At 38.2% G+C, this 26,178-nt stretch overlaps 1 protein-coding gene across 4 annotated transcripts in view; it reads right to left on the reverse strand.

The window, feature by feature from the left end:
- The window catches only part of LOC124136332 (SRSF protein kinase 3-like), a 59,528-nt gene extending 38,777 nt beyond the window's left edge, over positions 1-20,751 (reverse strand). The window contains exons 1-3 of one of the 4 annotated variants that reach the window (XM_046502235.2): positions 20,550-20,751; positions 20,148-20,226; positions 547-653 (exon numbers count right to left, since the gene is read on the reverse strand). In XM_046502235.2, the coding sequence (XP_046358191.1) occupies positions 547-653; positions 20,148-20,226; positions 20,550-20,559 (196 nt within the window). In that variant the 5' untranslated portion in view covers positions 20,560-20,751. Of the gene's footprint in view, positions 1-546; positions 654-5,733; positions 5,967-11,642; positions 11,801-20,147; positions 20,227-20,316; positions 20,523-20,549 lie in introns of those variants that run through there. The other 3 variants (XM_046502233.2, XM_046502236.2, XM_046502234.2) reach the window with 3 other exon arrangements.
- Between the last annotated feature and the right edge of the window lie 5,427 nt (positions 20,752-26,178).

Raw genomic sequence — 26,178 nt, forward strand, 5'->3', positions numbered from 1 at the left:
AAGAAAATACGGTACATGAGTTCTGTATAGACCCCAATACATGTGACACATATTACCCATCCCCTGTAAACAACCTGATCTCAAGTCAGTGATATGATGCAGCAGAATACATCATAAACAATACTGAATCAATATTTGTCCAGAAACAAAAGACTGACAACCAGTTGAAAATACTAACTTCAGAATCACCAAGCATGTATTTTCCTAAGCCTTGAGTTCGCCTCAAGCTTGTAGAATGACAGTCTGTTAAAAGTCATCTTATATCACTGGAGTCATGGAATCAATATTTGTGTTGTAGGGGAGAAATATTTGTATATATATATATATATATATATATATATACATGAAGATGTGAAGCCTACACGATATATATATATATATACATGAAGATGTGAAGCCTACACGATTACTTTTCACCACCATGACATTCAAGTACAACTTCAGGCAAGTCAAGCGCTTTCAGAAAGTTTCCTTTTTACCTAACTAATGCACAGTTGGACATCTGATCAGATGATTTTGTCAGTTTCGGATGGCAAAACAATTTACCTTTGACATAGTCATGAGGGTCTTCCTGTTCATCATCATCAGATCCCAGGATCTCCTCCTCTTCTTCTTCCTCCCCATATGTCTCACATTTCTGGGAGGGATCAGACCTGCAACACAAACAGTCAGTGAGAGGGTGATAGGGTGTAATGCTTCATCCAACTATTGATGAAACGCAACTGTCAAGGACTCGGTGGTCATATAAAGATACTGAATTGAAATAACAATGGTAAACATGAATGCCAAGCATAATCGATAGTATGCAAAGACGCAAAAGAAAGACAAATAATACTTTTAATCATTATTTTTTCTGTTTGGTTGTACATGTTGTATCCACAATAAAAGTTGTTGGTACAGATGCGAGTTTCTAACTGAATTATGTTCATACATCTGTATAAGAAATTTCCTCCTTGAATTCCCCAGTAACTTCTACTGAATAATGTCAAGAAATTCGAGGAAACATACTGTACGGAAAGGAACAGGAACACATGCATCACAATACCATTGTATTGGTTATAACAGTAATGCAATGGTGTATTGTGTCAATAGCAACTGAGGAAATGCCCCAGATAGTAGGGTCTGGATGATACATCAACTGTGTGATCAGATAGACATCATGATACCTTGCTCACGATCCGATACGTATCACAATACTCGCATCTGTGGCATGTAAGCCATCTTTTCCATTGACAAGATGGCCAGATACTTGGCACACTGATGATTTATAGTTGGCAGTGTCAAACACGGTGCAATGGATATAAATATTTATGTTTCACTACTAATAAGTGTTTGATGTAACCATGGTAACTACAATTAAATCAAATAATTAAGCTAAGAATCAATATTTTTCACATAGTGTGCAACGGATCGATACCTGTATTGATATGTCAAAAAATTAGGACCCACTGAAGAATCGGTGATCATCCCACTACTACCAGATAGTCATCCATGCATCACAATACATAATGTTTCAAGATATACTTTCTCCATTCTGCTTGCATGAGTCTAGTTGACTCAAGATTATGACTATCTTATTTCACAGTTGGTAATATTCAAGCTTGCCGACCCCTCAACACAATCAAAGTATAGCCGCAAATACCATGCACATGCACTATACTGTAGATATCGCTGCAATGAAATTGCATCACAATGCTTTGCAGACCATTGTGACGTCATTGGTTACCATGACGTCACAATCAAAAGACATAATGGCTCTGCTACTGAAGCTGTTAGCAGTACTTTTTACACTTAAGACACTGCTTATTACTTTCTACAAACTGAAAAATTGGAAGAATGATGTTGGTGGATAAATAAAATCTCACCCTCATGTCTTTTTATATCAAATATATCAACACTTGTTGATAAAAGTGGAAAAAAATCCTCGGCAAGCCTCGGAGTTTTCCCACTTTTATCAACTCATGTTGATATATTTGATATCAAAAGACGCTCGGGTGAGATTCTCTATTTACCGACGAAGGGATGTGCACAAGCTCCTTCCTTAGCAAAAGTATTTCAGATGCCATTTTGGGCAACCACCCTAAATAACATAACTATGTGTTTGATGAAATGTGACACCAATGGATGTCACTGCTGAGATTGTTGCTCGCCATTATGGAACTTCTGATTTTGAATACCGCTTCCGTGTTCAGACATCCAATTTTCTACGTTTATGTATTGCTTTGATATTCAATTTTGTGGTTTAATCATATCAAACCATACAAATGCAAGCAGTCATTTTGGGGGCTTAATTTGAGCTTTATCATGTTTATGGGCCTATTTTTCAAATAGGAATACTGTGAGCGGCAAGATAAGTAGCATCACACAAGCATAGGGCATAGGTGTCCAGTAGAATTCATACCTCCCATTATGATACAGAGGTGGAATACTTTGACAGACACATGATCATAAACACAACTCAATGTGTAATCTGCAGTCTGATTATCTCCAATACCTTCATTCTGAATAAAACCTTTCACAGCAAAAACAAGCTGATATCTTCAACCATGGCCAGTTGCCTGACAACAGTATCTTCAAATAAATTTTAAATGTAATCTTGTTGCTCAAATACCAAGACCTTTAGATAATTCAATGTTGTGACTCGGAGACTGGGTGCCAGAGGACTAAGATCGATTAGCAAGCAAACTTTCAGTGATCTGACAATGTGGATATACATGCATATTACTTCACGTAGCTGTGTGTTTAAGCGCTCACCAAACCTTCAACTAAATCATATTGAGTTTCTTTGATGTATCATACATGTTCTAAGGACAAAAAAATGTCCTCATTTACCAGGAATAACTCTAAATCTTGCGCAGTCTTCCATTCTTAATCTGGTAATGAACAGATGAAGAGATAACATGGCAAAATGTTATTATTGAAACAGCTAAAAATACAAATTGGCTTAATTGTGTACATGGTGTAAATCAATTATCTTCCATCTTGAGATATTTCATACTAATAAAACATTCTGATCATCAATTAACTGTTACTACATATAGATATTCAATAACCAACACATGCATAATATGCACCACCACGCAAACCACAATACAGCCAGTCTGGTAAGGGCAAGGCGACCTGTAGGTGACAGCTGAGTGTCTATCATGTCTATGAAAGACAATGATATTCAATCAAAGAACTGTTTGCCACAACCGTCTTCATCATGAGTCTACCTGACTGAGACATGTCTAGAATCATAATGCCACCACCCTATTTCAGTTGCTCTGTGTGTTGAGCTGAGGCAAACACACCATCACGAGGACAAACACTCGCAGCAGCACACTACTGATGAATGGCAACTGAGGATTCAGACAACCCTCTGCCCAGATGCAGACCATGGGCAAGGCCATAGTAAATGAATTATTAGATTTTCATCCCTGTCTGTCTGCCCACTAAACACACCACCATACATTGTTTTGTCTCCAAAGTACCTTCCAACCAAGAAAATCACTGTTCACTTTGTTCCAAACATCATGATTTACACCATATATCATGTATATGTTACGTGGGTCCCACAAGACCTATTTCACAAAATACTTCAAATTGATAACCTCCTCACATCGAAATATGTGGATGAAAATCTAACACCGCTCCAATAAGCGCCTCCTAACCTACATCAAGACCAATCTGTAAGTAACCTTTAAATGCAATCCCTTAGACCGAAAAATTGACAATCTGTATTTTGATAACATGAGGTTATTTACAGAAACTAAGTGTAGAAATGATGAATAATTGCCTAGTAATCAAAATGTCTTTAATTTCATTGGCTTTTGAGCTAAGTTTGTGAACAACAGCCCCATCTCTGAAAATAATTTTACTCATTTCTTACGGTTTCAATAAGTGCAAATGCCAAACTTTTTTTTTTTTAAAAAGCAACAAACTTATGCATATTCCATGTCACTCAAGTTCAATTATTCATAAATTCCTTGCAAGGTCAGAGGTTCCAAGACAAATGACACAATGAAGCATGCAATGAATCTGCAGAAGGCTTTCACTGATTAATCAAGTTGGAACAGCCTGAATTTTCTCAAATTGGTATTAATCGCCAGGTTGTGACAAATACCATCATTCCAGCAGGAAAAAGAGACACAGAAACACCTTTGGTCCTATAGAAAAGATGTGAGACAAAAATAAATCAGAATTTAAAAATGCTTCACAGACAATTCAAAAATTTATTTCACAAACATTCCACCAATAATTCATATTTTCCACTCGCGAAAATCACCACCTTGATCAAGCTACTAGCCCTGATAATAATTACTGGAATATGTCTACTGGGCCCGCATAAACATTGAACCCTGTTATACCCAAGTTCACCCACCTGATGAGCCTGCCTGTGTAGGCAGCACAGGGGGCAGCTCAAAGTGGCCAGACGGGAATTCATAATATTCCTTCCAGTATCCTGGACAAGTTGAGACAGGTGTTTGCAATGAGGCACTACTGCCTGCAGTGTAGAGACAGGTGTGGGCTGGCCACTACAGCTACTACACTGACAACTCGCTCACTATCATGACCTTTGACTCATACTCCCCAATATTAATCACACTCTTCTCAACTGTAGCTAAGAAGCCTAATAGATTTAAGGTGAGGGACAAAGATCCACTTTTGTAGCACCAGGATGTGTGTCAAATTCTGAGTTTCAGGAGGTACAACATTACAACAGGTATCATGACAACAATCTCAATCTCAGAATATCCTTTAACAGTTGCTGTTGAGACTTGATCCAGCCAGAAAATAAATCCACAAAGAAAAACAATATAGTCTTCATAGAAAGAACCAATCACTGAAGAACTGAATCAATACATCAAGAACACAAATATTGAGACATGCTTACATTTTGTACATCTAATTATATTTTTTAAATCTCATTTTGCTTTGAATAGCTGGTAATTACCATACGCTGCAAAACAAACATAACCCTGTAACCTAACATAAAATGTGTGTGTGAAAGAAATGGCCCTTTTTTCGCCTGGAATGTTAACTCAAGGCTAATTGCAGAAGATTAGGAAGGACATGACCCATAACAGAAAAAAGCACTATGCATCATTCATGACAGAACTCCACAAAACCAACTTGAGAAATCACTCAGAGAAAATAACTCAACTGATCAACAAAGCCACAGAAAAAATGTGACACTTGTTTGCATTAATTCTTTCTCAATTGCTTTACTAATGCCAGTTTTAAATAAATCCCATCATTATGAGGAAAGTCAATCTTCAACCCATTGATCTGAAAGAAGGCACAACCAGAATAAGGATCTCACAGATATGTCAGCATTCACAGAAACGCTTCCCTTGCCAAAGAATTTTAACCAAGACAGCTGCACAATACCTTCTGCATGTGTCGGTTTCCAAATTAAAGCCTTTGTGTAATATGTATCTCTTCCATCATTAAATGTAGCTTCAAATCGAGGATACCATAAAACCGTTGATGATGTGACTTACACAACAGCCCAAGTCCTGAACACAATGACAATAATCATGATAATTGAAAAAGCATACAATGTCACAAGCTAGGAACATGCAAGGAAGGAGAATCAGAATTCCTTCCTTGAAACACACAAAGCTAATGGTAAACTGAACTGTTTATTTAGGTAAGACTAAATCTGTAAACATCTGCAGGGCATCTGTGCAAGGCTAAATTCACACTAAATACAGGTAGGTAAGGCAAGGTTTTATCATGAGGCCCTACCTTTGTTGTGAAGGCTGGGGTGAGTTGCGACTATGGACACAAGATCTGGCCATCCTGTGTAGGAGGACCCAGACAAGAATGTCAGCAATGCCTGTGGCCATGGTGTGGAGATGGCAGAGGACATCAGCATCATTAGCGGGAGATGCTAACTAGCCCAGTACCAATATCCAGTAAATTCTCGCCAATGTGCTACAAACACGCACCTTTTTGCTTACATCACACAGCATACATGGTTTGGTGCTGCCAGCATTTCTCAGCAACCTTGAGTGAGGACAAAAAGTAGACCTACTGTATATTTATCACTGATCAACTGGGCCTCTGCGGCTGCTGTGGTATCAAGTAGTCAGATGGGAAATGCTTGGAAACACACGTACACCACAACATTGGAGCTCATGTCTGTGTATACAACTGCTATCATGGATATTTTTTTCTGTTGGATAATCATGATTTTCTTCAAAAGTGTTTGGTATAAACACTTGGAATCAAGATTAACCATGATCAGCACCTGTTAACATATTTTTAGATAATAAATAGTATATTTCTTCAAGAAACAACCACGTTAACAGTTTCTAAAACCGTCAAGGGACCACAAACATAAAGCCAAATTCATATAGCTAACTGGTATGGCCGAGGCTTGTCAGTTCTAGTTTGCCTCTGGTCTGTTACAAAAAATAGGTTACACTGAAATCAGAAACCTTCATTGAACTCTCAGTCTTCTCTCAAGCATGGGAAGCCTTCCCATGGACACTCAATCTATTCTTCAGCAAAATTGATCTTGATTCCAAACACTCATTTTGTCCCGAAACTAAATTTTCAATGATAAACATTTGCAAATGTCTTAGGCAACACCTATTCAGGAAAGCTTTACTAACACATTTCAGCAGAAGTAATTTTCAGACAAAATTTAATTTACCTGGTGGTAAGAAGGTCAAAATAACTATTTACCAAATGCCAAAAATAGAAGGCCGCAATTACTTCCTATTGCGTTAAGTCCATATTGATTTGAACTATTTCGAAGGAGAAATCAGTCCTAAGCTGACCTTGCAGTCCTCAAGAACGCATTCTTACTGCCATCAGGATAACACTCCAGGTACAGCAGGGCTTCATTGAAGTTTAATCATTACCAATAACCCATACTCTTTACATCCAGTGGGCATTTACCAAGGATAGAATATTCTTCCACAGCATCACATAGATACATGTACCTCCCTTGATAAGAATAGAAATGGCCAGGTTCCAAAATACATGACATGACGAGATGAAAAAGTATGTGGGGAACATTATTACTGAATCACTTACTTCAAAGCAAAATTGGTAACGACGTATTAAGGCAATCACATGCAACATTACAAATTAATGCAGTCATCATGGTTTGAGGAATTCTTGTCCTGCCAACAGATATTTATCAGCATGCAATTTCCATTTTCCATCAATTTATTTCTTGACTCTTTATGGCTTTGATAACTTTTTTAACAATAACCTGAGATGTGGGTTTTATAATTTTGCCTGAATTCATATACTTTTTCCTACCATAAACTGGTTTATTGGCTGACTAAAGGGTGTAAATGTGATGTATGCCCTCCAAACTGAAATATTAATTAATTTGCAATGAAATATTGGCAGAGATCTGCCTCACAGCTGAATGGCATGTGGCAGTAATATCAGCAGAGCCAGCTGCCTACGGCATCCTCACCACCTAATGAACATTCCAGGGGTTGTTTAACCTCCAGGATTTCACTGACCAGCCAGACTTACTGTTCAACCAAAATCAAATGTGTTCCTCACACTGGCTAGAACACTGGTTGAACAGTAGCGCCATACCTTTATGACACACCACAGCTTATTGCTGACACAATACCTGTTCCCTTAACATTGGGTGGTCTTCATCACTATTGATTCGTGCTATATATATCTTGCACATATCCTGTGTCACTTGACTGAGCTGGTATTGTGATGCACATTGCATGGGAAAGTAAACAGATACTAGGTATGAATGTTCAAATATATACTTGAAACTTGCTCAAGTGCTCTACTTGTTGAGATCAGCCTGGGAAAAATGCTCAGAAGTATTTTCCATGAAATTGAAAGCTGATAGGTAAGCACTTCTTCAACCTCGCTTCCCACTCAACTAATTTTATCTTGCATGCTGATGAAACATCAGCTTTCTTCTGAATCGTAATTAAAGAAACATTTCTCTCATCTTGCTAATAGGAGCCAAGGTAACTAGTTGCAGAAATATTTACATTCTTTCCTTCTTGTAGAGTATTTCCCCCCACCAACACTAGTCGTAAAAGCCTGAAGTGTTTGAGACAATTATCACTTTGGTGAAACTCACAAGCACTAGTATGGTGCTGTCAAACAATCAGGGAGGTTTTGTTTCTCTGTTTGTTGCTTAACGCCACACTCAGCAATATTCCAGCAAAATAACAGTGCTCTGTATATAATCATGTCTGGACCAGACAATCCAGTGATTGATAGCATGAGCATTGGGATACGATGACATGCATCAACCAAGTCGATCCCGTTAGTCGCCTCTTACGACAAACATAGTCGCCTTTTACGGCAAGCATGGGTTGCTGACGACCTATTCTATCCCGGATCTTCACAGGTCGTAAAAGCTTCTACTGTCACAGGTACAAAATGAGTATCAGCTGTGACAGCCCTCTAGTAATCCATTTTGAATAACAAATATTAGATAAGGTCTTGTTATATGGGATCTTGAACACAGAGGGGCCACGATTTGCTGTACAGAGTTGCGTCCCTTTGGCATGCCAGAAACCTATGAATGTGGGTTCTAATCCTGGTTCGCCCCCATTATATTTCAAGGTTTGTCAGCACCATACCCATGCTCATGGTTTCACCGAAGTGGTAAACGTCTGAGACCTGCATCATTTCGGGCTTTCCTCCCCCATTAAGTTATATATAACTTGAATAATGTTAAAAGCGGTGTTATAACTCACTCACTCACTCTTGAACAGACATTTCTTAGGTCAATAACTAACATTCTACACTGTTCTTTCTAAACTTCAAAGTTTTCTCTCAGAGATTCATGAATTTTGCAAAAATCGGACATGAATATTGCATTCATTATATCCTCAATTTCAACTAAACATGATAAAAACCTATATTTTCCAGCATGTTCTCTGAGCTAGCGGTTATCTTGGGTGCAGATGACGTCATCAATAGGTTATCAGGTGACTTTGCTGTATTCCATAGTGACTTTATTGCAAACCTTTGCATCTGTTTTCAAACAAAATATAACCTACTCATACTTACCATGCTCACTGGTAACCAAAGTATTGCAGTCACAGTCATTTGCAGCAACATCCATTAATTTCATAACGGTGTTACTCATAATTTGACACAAGAGTTAGAGAGTGAATTAGTTTTAACGCTGATTTGAACAGTATTCCAGTATATCATGGCATGTCAGCTTACGGTGGTAGGAAAGTCCGGAAACAAACCTTGAAACAAATCGAGGCGACATTTGATCTAAAACCACGACATATGTATCTGGCTTGCCCAAGAGGAGCAAAGTCTGCACAGCAAGTTGTGGTGCACGACTGCTTCCCCCCTCCACCCCCCACAAGAAAGGTTGCAGAAAGTTAAGATAAGATAAATAGTCCAAGGATAATAATAAGGAAAATATATGCAACAGCAGAGTAATCTTATTTTAATTCATCTTTTCTCCACCACCCCTAAAAAAAATGCTGAACCAATAAAAAGGTTCAAATAATCCTAAATATCTTATAAAACAAGTTGCAAGCACTTTGCAAAGCTGATAATGTTATCACTGGAGTTTGCTTTTGTGACCCAGACGTATTGAGAATTTAACACAAGGCCATTTCAGACTATTTCAAGAATACACACAAATATCTGCAAGTACAGGAATGTCAGAAAAAACAAATATGTAAAACCAAAAATTCATGCATGAGGAAGGTATAAGTCGATAATCTCATCTGGCTTTACCCGATGCCTAATGATTTCCTCTTATCTGCAACTTTCAAATGAGAAATCTCTACCATGTCTACAGACTGGAAATTAATACCACCTGCATCATAAGTCTATTTGTGACTTACAGATCTAAATTGAAATATTTCTCACATATTTCATTTTTTTCACTTTTGAGAATTCTCAAACTGAATGTCCACAATAAAAAACATCCTGAACATGCACATGATTCTCCTCAATATTCTAGGGACTTATAATTTTACTCAAAGGCCCTTTTATTATGTATCAGCCTATGAATTTGTTTATAAACCAACAAATGTCGTTTGTGGAAAGGAAACAAACATTAAAAGTGCTTTTTTTAGGTGGTGGAGTAGTTCAATGGTTAAAGCATCTGCTCGTCATGAAGTCACAGGCTTGTTTCCACACATGTAAATGGTAAAATGTGCGAAGCCAATTTCTGGTGTCCCCTGCCATGATATTGCTGGAATATTGCAAAAAGTGGCCCAAAACCATAAACACTAACTCACTCCTCCCCACAATGTGTGTTTACCAATTTCTTTACCACCCATAATGAAATTACAATCAAAAGTAGGTCAATATGGGAAATGACGTAACAATTTGACTTTTTATTGAAAAAGAAATCCCAACTAGTCTTCTATTTCAATTTTCCCTTATTTCACCTATCACAAAAGAGAAATAATTTACCATGATAAAACAGAGTTCAGATCTGATTATTTCTGGGACAATGACTGTTTGTTTTCATATTTGTTCATGACATCAGAGAATGTCCAATCAAAAGTTACTAAAAAATGTAAGTGTCCTGGTGCCATTTGTCTCCAGCAAAATAAGAGATTATTAAACAAGTTAAAAAAAGAAAAAGGAAGAAAACTGTAAACGAAATAATTCATAAAAGAACCCTTACATTTCTGCCATAATGTAATTTTTTTCCATAAAGTACTTCAATATCAAATACAATTCACACAATTGCATAATAATGATAAACCAAGTGAAATATTTGCAGGAAAATGTCAATCAGAAAGTTATTTAAAACACTCAAAATGACAATGACACCCAATACATTAACCAAGGACAATGGCAACATTATTCCTACTGACATAATGTAGGTCAAGTTAACATTCAAGTTTTGACTTCCTTGTGAAGTTTGCCATGAAGTTTCAATCACACAATTAACGTTAAATGTAGTTCATGAAAATGCATGTATGATTATCATTCGCCTGCAACATTATATATACTTTATCTATATCATGTCAGTGCAGGAATTTAAGGAGATTTCTACCGCCCAGAGATCCAGTTTAGGGCTTTCTCTTATTTTGACCTGAGGGCACATCATTTATCTCTAAGTTGAAAAACAACCTCTGGACTTTCATCTTAGTAATAAAACGTGCAATGTTATTTACAAAATAAGGAGAAATTTGAAAGCCAAATACTCTAGAAAAAGAAACTTCAAAAATTGTCTTTGACTAACACTAAGTGTCTGATTATTATTAACTGTACAAATATTGATTTGTAGCTAAATTATAGTTGGTGACATTAAAAAAGCAAGCTCTATTTTGAAAATCATATTAAACACCCCGAGCACTGTCTCTTACAATATACACAATCTATTACATGAACAACACCGATCCACAGAAAAGAAGCTATCAGGAACTAATCAATATATGTCCCAGTCAAGATACACAACACCAAACAACTAAGGCACATAAAACTGAATTCGATATTAAGTTCATGTCTACTTAATGCATGGAATTCTGGAAATGTGAAAAGTAAAGTCCATTAGCAAACTTGTGCCTTCTTTGCTGGTAGAAATCAGTTGTCTTCCCTCATTTTCAGATTAAAGCAAAAGATAAAATAGTTTGCGTGAAACAAGCATAAGAGAAGTGGGATCAAACTTCAACTCTAATGAAATAGGAGGTAGGAGACACCCCGGGGTAACTAACCTTCTCCGGAAGCCAGTAGGATGTCCAAGCATCTTGTACTCCTCCCATCTTCTTTCACAGTAGTCAATGCAGGCAACAACTCAAGGCAGGCTGCCTGTTTAACAGTTTACTGCCAGGCCTGGCAGATAGGGGGTAATTACATGATGGGAGCTGCCTCGCTCACCTACTATTTATAGCACAATCACATAAGCTACTCAGAGTGCTGTCCCTTTGTAATGGCAATCAGGGAAAGGCACTGCCACCACAGTAAACTTGTTAGTTAGTATGGGATATTCCATGACAGTTCGAATGAGGTTGGGGAATTGTGGGAGATTTGTTTTTGTGGATTCAGGCAATCAATTGGTGCTGACAGTCAGAAGTAATGGACATGGGTACAGAAGATATATTTTTTTACAAACACATGGTTTAAGGTTCTTGTGATGGTTAAGAAGGAAATCTATAAATTATGCTAATGCTCTAAATAACATTATCAAATACTGAATTATTTTGTTACTGAAGATAAAATTGCAAATGTCCCATTTTGTGTGCCATCAAAACCATAACTTTTGAATAAATATTCATAAATGTTGATAAACTTAAAATTACAATGATAGAACATAAAACATGCACATAAAAATAACTGTTAAACTGAAGTCATGTACATAGCAGAGAAAAACACACTTCTGTGTAAAATGAACATGATGCATAATCATGGCAATAGGGCAACTGGTTTTAAATTTACATCTTATATTTGAAGTGGAAACATTGTATCATTCCAGAGCTATCAAAGAATTGGGAAAATACAGCTTCAGAATTGTAGGCAAAACCAGTTCATCTGATTCTGATAACATCTTTACCATCACCCGAAATTATGTAAATACTTCCTAATCACCAATTATTACTACAATAAATGACATTTTGATTGACTAACAACCTGTAATAATCAGCACAATCATCAACCACAAGCAAGTTAATTTACAATTGCTAATGACTGTCTATCTGGAATATATACAATGTGAAGTACATGTAGTATGAAACAGCCCGACTCCTCAGACAATGTCAGAAGCATGACAAGAAATAGATTTAAATAGACACAAGGTAACAGGGCCTCTCAAACTAATCCACATCCTCATCTGTGCGAACATTCACACCAACTTTTCATTTTATTATGTTTGTTTTTTAAGAGATCCACCCCACATGTTCCAGCATAGCAAGGAGTATTTTGGGTCCCAACGAATTGAAAAGTAAGGGATTGACAGTATATTCATTGTATTACATTATCAATACTATCGATAGTGCAGCATGACATCGATGTCAATTATGATATTCAATTTGTCAGCGATGTATTGCCATTGGGCCATAGACAATTGCAATGCATCAATAGTAAGATCAATCTTTACTCTTTACAAGTGACACACAGGCACTTAGCGGTGACAATGACCCAGCCAAGCACTTTGATCCACATTCAGCAGCAATTTGACTGTGGCCAACCTCACCCCATTTCAGTCATCACTTACTGAGATAATTGAGAAACACCAACCTGATCTGATGCCCTGGAGAAAGACGAATGCAGGCAACTGCCTTGAGGATGACATTCATGGTTATGTTCATGTTCAGCTACAAATTACTTTTTATGTAAATGTCTAAATATCATACTGACAAGGAAATCAATGCATCCAGGAAATGTACAACACTATTTTTCAGAAATACCTTTCATTTCACTCATTAAACACTGTTATATGAGTTTTTTCCCCTTAGAAATCAATTGCAGACTCTTGGTGTCTGCAACTGACGTTGCAACTGATGTTTCGATGAAGGGTAAAACAAAATTTCTGTTTTGATGGTGTATACAAGCGACCACTGTACAAATCTGACAAGTCAGATAAAGATACTTTTCATAAACAACTTCATCACATCTGACAGTTCCTCAGATAATTCAGTCAGTTGTTAAGTCTGGTTGAGTTTTAGCTGGCCAAGTCAGTTTTGGTAGAGGTAGTCTCCATAGTATCACTAGGACATGTAGGAGGGGTGGAAATTAACCAAGAACATCTACTAGCCAAAATAGTGATAATACAGCAAATATACTGCCAAAAGTACATGTGAAATTCAACTATATTAAAAATTAACAAAACCGGCCCAAACTAGTTTTAATTTCCATCCCTATTACTATTACTGTAGTAGTCTTGCAAGTTGAAGACAATTTCTTAAGTTGCTTGTATTCATCATAATTTCATAATGTGCCAATAATAGAAAATTATCTTTGCTGTTTGAGTGAGCTGGTTTAAGACCACTTTGAACAGTGTTCCGCTTATATCATGGCATGTCTTCTCATTTTGGAAGGAAATCCTGAAGTGATGCAGATGAAGATCTGACATTTATCACTTTGGCGAAACTGTCGGGGATGTTGCTGTATGTTACTGATCAATATTCGGGCAAGTAGAAGTTCTTGGTTGACTTTCATGCCTGTGATCACCAGTAAGGTGCTGGCGAACCATGAATCCTCTTCAGGGGAATCTGGGATTCAAACCCACAATCACAGAATACTTGTATGATATTGAGTTAGCAGTCAAATTGAACACTGTCTCATGTGGCAGGAAAGAATTAGTGATGCAGGTTGGAACCTCTTACAACTTGTGTTTGTTGTTTAATGTTTAATGTTTAATGAATTATTCCAGCTATATGATGCAGCAATATGGTGTCTGGACCGGACAACCCTGTAATTGACATTATGACTTATGAGCATAGATCCATGCAATTGGGATACAATGACGACCAATACTAACCCAGATTTTCAAAGGGTCTAACAACTTGTGAAACCTACTGGCATGGATGTGGTGCTTACAGAACAAGAACGAAAATCAGGGTGAATCTGGGAATGAAACTGACAAATGCTGTCTTGGTTATGCATTGTTCAGTAATACAACTACACTACAAATGATGATATCTTAGATCACACCTGCCCTCTTAGTAGAAGTGATGTTCTGATGATCAATCATAGCTGGTGATAAGTTGGTTACCTTATACTGATGTCATGATTAATTTACCAAAGTCAACAATTAAGAGAAAATGTCAAATTTTCAATAGTGCTTTGAAAATCCAACCAGGGTTATAAGAAAATAAGATCCCTTGTCATAAGTCTATGTTAAAGTATGGGATCAACTTAGCGCTATGATCGATTTGTGGAATGGGGACCTGTGTCTCAAGGAGATGAAGCCACACTTAGAAATGATACTTTTCAACGAAAATAACCTGTGACTGTTTATCATATGAACATGATGAAGCCAAGTATAAATGTTCTACACAAATAAACTGGACATGGAAAATGAAAATACCATTTGAATGTCAAAATAATTCAGAAATTGATAAGGATATTATCAAACACTTTAATTCCAAAGGACACACCAAAAGTAAACATCTCTGAAGTCCTTGCAGCAGACTTGAAAGTAATAATTTCTATATGTTCTATCCCTGCTAACCCTTTTTCATTAAATGAATCAATACCTATTCAGATGGAACTCTCTTGCAGAAGAAATATTAAATAAATTAACAAGATACAATAGAGCAACTTCATTTGTTCCAATATTTCATAATAAAGTACAGTCAGATTTAGCATCAATGACATAGAAAATAATGTCCGAAAGCTGTAGTTGGTTTCACTCCTGTTCATTTTGTTTATCAACATGATCAAAGACTAAACAGCATCATTTCCTTAAACTACTTTTGACAGGACAACCACTTGAATATTCTGTACAATTTCCTTATATCAACACAATGTTAGGTTCACATACTAGCATCACAGGCATCATACCGGGCAAATCTAACAAACTAAGCATCACTTCAAACTACAAACAAGTGAGCAGGGGGTCCATACTTTGTTTAAAGTCGTAGTAATGTAACTACAAATGAGGTCTCAGTTAATGTTCGGTCAGTAAGGTTTCACACAACTTGTCAATATTCCTGCAGTGTTATAGTAATGACACCAAAAAAGGTTTCCATACACTTCCCACGAGGGGGTTCAAACCCTGTGTCTTGTGAAGCTTTCAAACCACCCGGCTACCCCATCATCACCAATAGTGAGTGAATATGGCTTTACTCTGCTTTTATCAATATTCCAGCAATATCACTGCGGGGGACAACAGAAATGGGCTGGGGGAATCGAACCTGGGTCTTCGGCGTGGCGAGCTAACGCATTAATCCCCTGGCAACAACACCGCTCCTCACCACCAAAAACCATACTCAACATTAAGCCATTTTGCAAATAGTAGGCATGCTTAAGATGAGTGAGTGACTTGGATTTTACGCCGCTTTTAGCAATATTCCAGCAATATCACGGCGGGGGACACCAGAAATGGGCTTCACACATTGTACCCATGTAGGGAATCGAACCCAGGTCTTAGGCCTGACGAGCGAATCTTTAACCACTGGACTACCTGACCGCCCCTGCTTAAGATGAAACATCCAATATTTTACAAATAGTCTGATGAATATAAAAAGGGACAATTCCAAAACATGATAATATATCCCCCCAAAACATCACTTCTGTAAATCTGTTTCCACAAGATCTGTTGTCTACAATAAAAACATCATTTCTGAAATTGGTATTGTTTACCAAAGATAACCATAACAAACACATGTAGACTCATTGAGCAGGTTCACCATCCTTGATCTTAACCACTTGTCCGAAGCCAGAGTCTTGAATTTCTTTGTTTGTTTATTGTTTAACACCGCACTCAGTAATAGTCCAGCTATATGACGGCAGTCTGTAAATAATCCGGACCAGACAATCAAGGGATTGACACCATGTGCATCGATCTACACAATGGGGATATGATGACATGCATCAACCAAGACAGTGAGTCTGACCACCCGATCCCATTAGTCGCTTCTTACAACAAGCATGGGTTGCTGAAAACCTGTTCCACCCTGGAGCTAAATGAGCATCAACCCATGCAAATAACATATGATTCAACTTATCACCTTGCATAAAATACTTTGACAAAATGTGAAATAAACAACTTTGGTTATCATTGTCTTTGTTTCTTCTCTTTTTTGTTTAATGCCGCACTCAGCAGTATTCCAGCACAAGACGACATGTATCAGCGAAGTCAACGAGACTGACCACCGATCTCACAAGTCGCTTCCTACGATAAGAATGGGTTGCTGAAGACCTATTCTAACCTTGATCTTCACGGTATCATTGTCCACGGTTAAGATATTTATGGCATTCCAAATTTAGTGCCCTTGAAAAAAAAAAAATTCAGAAGAGTTGTTTACAAGTCACCTCCAAAAGCCATAACATTAGTCACACAACAATATCAACTGGGAAGGTTTTAATTCAAATTTGGGAATTTTTACTGATATTTGCTGCACACTTGGTGCTGTACATCGGTCCCTGGGTAAGACTATATATATCCCTGTGGTATCCAGTCGATTTGATATAACAAAATAGTGTGTGAGTGAGTGAGGTTTTACGTCGCTTTTAGCAATATTCCAGCAATATCACGGCGGGGGACACCAGAAATGGGCTTCACACATTGTACCCATGTCGGGAATCGAACCCGGGTCTTCGGCGTGATGAGCTAACGCTTTAACCACTAGGCTACCAGACCGCCCCGATATAACAAAATATATACACTAGTTCTCCTACTTGTCTCAGTATGTTCCTAAACCTTTTGATTCTTCTTCATTCTTCATCATCATTCCCTGAAGATCTTTATGTGTATATACCATAGCATATATTGACTCTTATTAGCAAAGTTTACTAAACTCAAAGACATTTTACTAGACTTGAGAAACAAACTAGTGGCAACTGAGAATGGACACAAATATTTTACGTTGTAAGTCCGATGGGATGCAAGAAAGCATGTACGAATCATTAAATCGTCAAGCGAAGAGTGACGGAAAAAAAAAGACAGACCTGGGAATGTGTCAACATCAGTGAAACCAATGGGTATGGCACTGACAAAATACAGGACCAAACAAGTTAGAACGCTTACAGGACTTAAGTATGCACAAGAAATTGTCCTTTTTTCAATCCCACTAAAATAAGACCTTTTAGTCCCGATTCACAAACATACTCAGTCGAGATCAAATCACCCACTCAAAATGACAGATCCATGTGTTTTTGAGCCAATCAGATGCCAGTTTTCAAAACAATTTGCCTTTATTGTCAAACTGGACACCACTTTTCTGGCAATATTACTAATATTTGGTGCAGATGAAACTCAAAAAAAAAAAGACGTCACTTATCATGCTGATTGAAAGACAGAACAGAAATGATAGCATAAAATATTCACAATATAGCATGGTTGTTATTATCCATTCAGAACAACTAGTTTATGTTTATTTTCTAGAAGCTGATGTTGCACATGCTGCTTGGAATGTTGTGTTTGACTCCTATGAAAATTTGGAAACAACTGCTTGAATCATTATAATATTTGGAGGAAGATGGGGAAAGACATAAGTCTACATAGATGTTTTTCTAATCACTCAGCGATAAGTCATTACACAGAGGTAGACACTATTGGTTATATCCAACTAGTCTGCAGCTCATTTCAGACTAGTGGCTCATGCAAAATAACTGGATTTGGGGAGCAAACAACTAGTCTCGGACCAGTGGACTATCCTGTTATATGGGTAAATCATCAAAAATATTTCTACATCCAAAGGGATCCCTTTACATGGGCGCAGGTTGCTTCATAAAAATGCCTTTCAAAGAAGTCAAAAAGTAACACCAAATGTGATGTCATGAACCAGGCTACTTTTCCTCTTCTTCTCAACAAAAAATTGCTCCATGTTGCTTGAACAAAGAATTTATCAGATCAAAATGATAAAAATAACAAAATAATATTCATGTCCTCAAAGGTAATGAGCTCTCCACATTCACATGTAGGCGAAAATTAGAAATAACAGGGAGACAAAAACATAATAGCTGACAATCACTTTCATGTATGTATATGACTGTGATCAGATAATATATGGGAAGGACACCCTATACTTTCCTAAGCGTTCTCGGAAAACAATTTCAACTTAGCAAAAAAAAAAACAGGAGTAATGCCCTTAATTGTTTCCATTCAATCTTACACATATAGTATCTCCATGACAACACCCATATCTTGCTTACACATCAGGGTACATCATATGATCATGTATAATCACCCATCCCATCAGAAAGGGAATCTTGTGTTGGTTTACAATTAACAAATAACATTTACATGCTGAATAAAGACAGTCCAGACACTTCTCATATTGATTAAAAAAGAAAGCTAAAACTTGTAAAATTGATTTTTAAATATGCAAAACTTGTACATGCAATGTAAACTTCGACATCCATGGTTTCACCTTAGGTATGAAAACAGGGAATCATGAGCATGAGTTATCTTTTAGTCTAAGATATTGTGAACATAACAAGAATAACCTCATTTACATAGTGTAGATTAAATGCGTAATTCAGTTACAGGTTCAAGAATGCTTTTGGAAGATTCTGTACCGACTGATAAAAAAATGTTTTTTAATCTAAACTAACATGCATCTAGTAGCTGAAATGAGCATATTTTATAGAAAAAACAAGTTGTTAAATTCTCTTACTAAAATATAATAAAAAGGAACCCAGAGACTATTATAGACTTGCATGGACTGTATTGGATATATTTGGTTCAGGGTACGTATGACAGACTACTAAACATGCTAAAACCTGATTGATGTGGTCAAACCATACACACAAAAAGTTCAATATCCATGTCAAATATATTTATGACTGTCTCCCCAACTCAGTTAGAAAAAATACACCCACAGGCACATTGATATTAAGGCCAGATTTTCAAAACAGTACCACATAGGAAACACATCCAAATTAATACTGTACGAGTGGTAAGAGTCACTCAACTACAATGGAATATAGCCTGAGTTTGTCCTGTGGGAAGAATGGCTCCAGTAGTATTCAGTGCAAGTGAGGTGTCATTTCACATTTTTAGCTCCAACCCACAAAATCAATACCAATTAAGAATTAAATCTCGCAATGTAAATCAACTATTTTGATTGAAATAGCATGGCCTTCCCAACCGTTACACACAATTTGGTAATTAAAACAGATGTGTAAACACAGACTTCAGTCTGTTCACGGTGACAACAAGATGTTCACGTTGTGTTGCCAAGAACAAAAACAATCCCCAGACATGGGTGGCCAGCAATAATAAGCTTATTTCAAAATGGGGCTGAATCGACCAGGGAACTAAACAGTTGCTTGAGTACTAATTAAGTATGGGGCTGTGAATGGAATCTAACGACGGCGTTTCGCTTGTGAATGGAGCGTGGACCTGTCACTAGGCATGATCCACACGTGTTCAAGAATGAATCATTAGCGACATGTCTAGCAAAGATGGAACAAAAACAATCGACCTGAATGGTCACGAAATCAGACAGAGACATGTACTCGAATCAGAAATATCCGGAACCACAACCTGACAGGAAATCAGAAGGATTGTTTCCCGAGTGATTCAGAAGCGAATAAACCAATGTTTTACTTACGAGGCTCTCTTTGACTTGTCGTCGTTTTTAAAACGCGGTTTAGCTTTTGAGCGCTTCTTCCGCGCCTGAATGGCCAAAGCTGAAACGACATATGAAATATGCGGTTACTACTTAACTGATAAGTCATGAAATCATCAAGACAACTTTATGTTGGGTGAAAATACTGAACCTTTTCTAGGAATTTTCGAGCTCATCGTCTTCTCTCAGATACATTTGGAGACCCGGTACGCATGCGTGATATATGACAGTGGCATTGTGGGATATGACTTCCGGACACAAGCCCGAGCAATGAACAGTGCTGAAGCGGGGTAGCGCATTACATTGCAGCGCCAAATTCAAAATAATGGAGGTGAAACGATAACATAACCAACCGCATGCACAGTGGTAAAACGATGCAGGTACCTTTGAACATAGCGAAGTATGGTAATTTCGACTTTCTTACTGCGAACACCAAGATGCTGAAGGTTCAAAAGATTCCTCCTGGTTTCTAAACAATTTTTTCCGAAGTCACGAACACTGGCGTTTCCCAAGTTAGCCAACACATGCGGAATAAGTCAGGAAATCTAAACTGGCTAATGTGATGGTCGACATAACTCTCGCCTGTCTCGCGATAAAACGAATGACGTCACAAAACAAGCACTGTCCGTTACTCTACGTAACTATGTACTATGACGTTACATTTTATTATTCAGTGTGACGTCACAGATTCGTCATTTTCTCGAGTGGGTGTTCTATTTGGAAGATAGCCAGACAGAAGTTTCGCGTATTATCGACAAAACGCTTTTAGAACCTCTTTACGCCAAGCTTCAGATATGAATTATAAATTGATATATAAAAACCCTGCATTTTCTTTGTTTGTATGCATGACTGTGCCATGACATCATATTTGAGAAAAGGTATTGTTTATAATGGCGGATATCGATACAAACTTCAGGTATTGCCATGCCCGAGCAATAATAAGAGGACATGTCCCATGGTATCAAGCAACTGTGATATTTATAACAAATACGTTTGCTTCAAATGTTAATGAAATTTGAAATGGCATACGTTTTTAATCTCCAGCCGATTAAGCTAAATAATCATGGCGTGTACAAATGGAAAATAAAGGGATTTTGATTTCTGTATTCACCTACAATTAATTTTGAAAGAAAATAGATTTGGGTTTGTTTAATTAATGTAATCATAAAAGTTTGAGGGATGCTATATAACAGAAAGCTATGGATCATATATAACAGAAAGCTACATGGGATGCTATATAACACATATATGGGATGCAATATAACAAAGCTATGTGGGATGCTATATAACAGAAAGCTATGGGATGCTATATAACAGAAAGCTATAGAACCTACATAACAGAAAGCGATATGGGATGCTATATAACAGAGACTTATGGTATGCTATATAACAAAGGTATATGGGATGATATGTAACAAAGCTATATAACGGCAAGCTATTTGGGATGCTGTTCAACAAATCTCTGGGAAGCCATGTAACAATGCTGTATGGGATGCTATATAAAAGAAAACCATATGGGATGGTATATGACAGAAAGCCTTGGGATCCTATATCAGAAAGCTATATGGGATCCTTTATCACTGAAAGCTATAGACCGCTATATAACATAACATAAACCCATGGGCTGCTATTTACCAGAGAAAGGTATGGCCTTTAGGGGTATACGATTCCACAATACTCATTGGTATGATGATACTTAAAGTTAACATACATTGTACATGATGAACAACATCCTTACACGGTAGAACGAGACACCGATATATATCGATAGCTGACACAGTGCCTTGATGTACTGCCAAATATCGAGACACACTTACTGCAAAGTTATCAGCATGAAAGTACTGCTAATTCTGACAATGTTCTGTTATAAAACAACACTGCAATGTAACGACACAATCGGAAAATTTTGCTGAAAAATGGTTAAACTGTTATCTGAAGAAGCCATTAAAAGGGTATTCTCAGTCAGCAATTTAACATGATTGTAAGTAACAAAACCAGGGCCAGAAAATAGAGTGGTTGGTAAAAGGGTACGAATACAGAAACGGCCAGGTAGACTTTATCACCACCCGATTCTCAGGTAAGTCTGTCCTTACTACGATAGGGATACATTGGATTTTGTTCTACACTGGAATAGGTTCGATATGAGAGACCTAATTCGATACAAGAGACCGATGGAGCGTTAGCAACAGTGGTGCAACATCAACATCAATGTGGTGCACCACAAATGTGCATGGCCATATCGTGTGAGTGCGTTAATGTTGCTTTACGCCGCAATAAGCAATATTCCAGCTATATCAGGACCTGGGACAGTGTGACCAGTGGTTGGTAGCATGGACACCGATCGACATCCGATACTCGCTCCGGGTATGGGGTACAGGGTACCTTGTAACCACCCGATTCTCGCTCCAGGTATTGGACACTGTTACCCACTGATTCTAGCTCCGGGTACCGTGTACTTTGTTGAAATCCGATTGTCGCTTCAGGTATTGGGTACTTTGTAACCACCCGATTCTCGCTCCAGGTATTGGATAGTTGGTACTTTGTTACCTCCAGATTTTCGCTCCAGGTATTTGGTACTTTGTAACCACACGATTCTCGCTCCAGGTATTGGATAGTTGGTACTTTGTTACCTCCAAATTGTCGCCCCAGGTATTGGGTACTGAGTATTATGTAACCTTTGATTCTTGCTCCAGGTACTGGCTGCTAGGTACATTGTAAGGAACAGATTCTCGCTCCAGGTATTGAGCACTGGGTATTTTGTAACCATCCGATTCTCGCTCCAGATATTGGGTATTGGGTCCTTTCTTACCACCGACTGTCGCTCCAGGTATTGGGTACTTTGTAACCACCCGATTCTCACTCCAGGCATTGCCGTACTGGGTACTTTGAAACCACCTGATTGTCGCTCCAGTTATTGGGCACTCGGTACGTTGTAACCACCAGATTCTCGCTCTAGGTATTGGAAACTGGGTACTTTGTAACTACCCGGTTGTCACTCAAGGTATCGGGTTCTGAGTACTTTGTAACCACCCGATTGTCACTCTGGGTATCGGGTACTGGGTACTTTGTAACCACCCGATTCTCGCTCCAGGCATAGGGATTATTACAATCATTTTAGAAACTAAAGCGGTTCAATGTTTAAAGTAGAATAAAGCGGTCGTCCCTGGAGTTGCGTCCCTTGGGCACCCCAGAAAGCTATGACCGTGTCATTTAAACTGCCCAGTAAGCAGTTACAATCTTCAAAAGACCTCACTTGGGGTCATTTGAAGCGGGACATCACTTGGATACAATGTATTTGAAACATTGTCAACCTATACAGTAGATTTATCTTGTAAATATGTAGACACTTGTAAACAGGTCATATTTGTCCAGATCTGAACAAGTTACTTCCGTAAAAAGTGCATTCCAACCTTTGGAGACTTCAAAAATCATATTATGAAGGGTGATATAGTAAAGCTAGTTAGCTATATTAAATGATTTCATCGCATCGATAAATTTAATGCTGCAATCATATATGCAGTTTCAATCCGTTGAAGAAATGTATCGGAAACATGTTCAAATTCCACTAATCTGAACAATATTGATCCTGGCACCACATTTCTTTATTAACATTACGTAAAATAAATGCATTTTTAATTCGACATTTCTTCTTAAAATGACGTTCGAAAACTTTATGAACCTTCAGCTGAATAGTGTGAGATACATTCCACATGTTTCACTCGGATAACAGCCCACAATGTTTGTATACTGCATATATCTGGTTGTCATGCTCAGCTATGGCATGGAGTAAAAATATTGAAATACCTTGTTAATTTTGCAATACAATTTTTAATCAAACTCCCGAGCAATACCTTGATGAATTCAAGCGTGTGTCGCTATACACTGGTTATTAAACGGTATCTAAAGTTCGTTCATGAGTATGGTTTTCGCCGCTTTTAGCAATATTCCAGCAATATCACGGCGGGGGACACCAGAAATGGGCTTCACACATTGTACCCATGTCGGGAATCGAACCCGGGTCTTCGGCGTTACGAGCGAACGCTTTAACCACTAGGCTACCCGACCGCCCAAGTTCGTTCATGAACAGTACGTTATTAAATTGACGCAGTCCCACGGGTCATGTTATATGTTCGTAACGGATTTGGCCTAGTGAAATCGAAAACCAGTTTTTCAGGTTAGCGATTTACTGTGCAGAGTTACGTCCTTTGGGTACGCCAGAAATCTATGATTGTGTGTTCGAATCCCGTTTCGCCCCGATTACATTTCCAGGTTTGTCAGACTGTACCGTAGGCTTCAACAAAGTGGTAAACGTCTAAGACCTGCATCACTTCGGACTTTCCTCCCACTTTAGGCCATAATGCGTTTTCCCACTTTGCCAGTGAGCCGTGATAATCCCTAAAGCAGTGAGGGAATGAGGTATGGTCAGTTCCATACTTATTTATCACAGGTTCAGTAATCACACTGTTTAAAAGTGAATTTGGATTGGTAACTTTTTAAAAATAAAATCAGAAAATGTGTTTATGCAAAAAATAAAAAACATATTATTGTTAATCATGGTGCAATGCAATTGATACACTGGGCATTTGTCACTGTACATAAAACATAATACATTAACATATTTATATAATCATAAACATTTATCACTGTTCGTAAAACGTGTTACATAATAAATAATACAGATATTCATTGTGAATCACCAACAAGGTGAGTGACGGCATCACCATATTCAAACATAGTGTAAGGTCCTCTATAGGGTTGTCTTTTCACACGATGTCGTTGTGGGGGTGAGTGAGTGCGTTCGGATTAACGCCGCTTTTAACATTATTCCAGTTATATCACGGCGTGTCAGCTTAATGTGAGAGGAAAGCCCGAAGTGTTGCAGGTCTCAGACGTTTACCACTTCGGTGAAACCCACGAGCAGGGGTTTCGTGCTGACGAACCTAGAAACATAAAACCAGGATTCGAACCCACAATCATAGGTTTCTGGCGTGCCCAAGGGACGTAACTCTGCACAGCGAATCGCGGCGCCTTAGACGACTGGGCCACCCGTGCCCCCAGTACAAGCATTAACGGGATAGTCAGTTAACTCTGCACAGCGAATCGCGATGCCTTGGACGATCCACCGGTGTCCCCGATGCCGTTGTGGGGTTGTGTGCTGCTGGGCAACCTGTCTGGCAACATCTCCAGTGAATACAATCACATTTAGTAGTTCATCGTTTCGTGTCATGTGAACACAGCCCACTTGTCATCTTGCAGCTGCCAACGGGCTGATTGACAGTCACACTCGGACTGAGGGAATAGTACTCAGTTAAAACAGACTATATATAGCCAACAGAGCATTGTACCGTAACCACCAAGTCTTTCAGCAAACTGGCAAACTGTTCACCAACCGCCATGATATAACTGGAATACAGTTAAAACCTACTTCACTCACTCACTCATGCGACCTGGGTAGAACGGGTCTTCAGCAACCCATGCTTGCCGTAAATGGCGACTGTGCTTGGAAGAGGCGTCTGACGGGATGGCCGGTCAGGTTCGCTGACTTTGTTGATCCATGTCATCGTATCCCAATTGCGTGGGTCGATGCTCATGGTGTCAATCACTTGATTGTCTTGTCCGGACTCGATTGTTTACAGACCGCCGTCATATAGCTGGAATATTGCTGAGTGCGGCGTTAAACAACAAACAAACAAACACTCACCCAACAGTGGCAAATGCCAAAAGGGAATAATAGCTTACGCATGTGTTGTTTTAGTGCAGTGACTGTGTTACGCTTCCTTCCACAAAATGCCTGTCGTGGACTTCTGGGCTCCAAATTCGGCGAATCCTAAGAAAGACCAGTTCTGAGCAGGATTTGAAGACTTCTCGAGTTCCTGATTGCTGCTTGACATTTACTCAAGATGGGCTTGTTCTCTTAATAACATAACGTGTTATTGTATGCCTGCCTTACCCTCTAAACAGTGAATGTGTTATTCTTTTCGACGCATCCCATTCATATAAATAATTGGTCAAT

Source organism: Haliotis rufescens, unplaced genomic scaffold (genome assembly GCF_023055435.1).
Source record: "Haliotis rufescens isolate VD_foot unplaced genomic scaffold, xgHalRufe1.0.p SCAF_22, whole genome shotgun sequence".
Classification (NCBI taxonomy): Eukaryota; Metazoa; Mollusca; class Gastropoda; order Lepetellida; family Haliotidae; genus Haliotis; species Haliotis rufescens.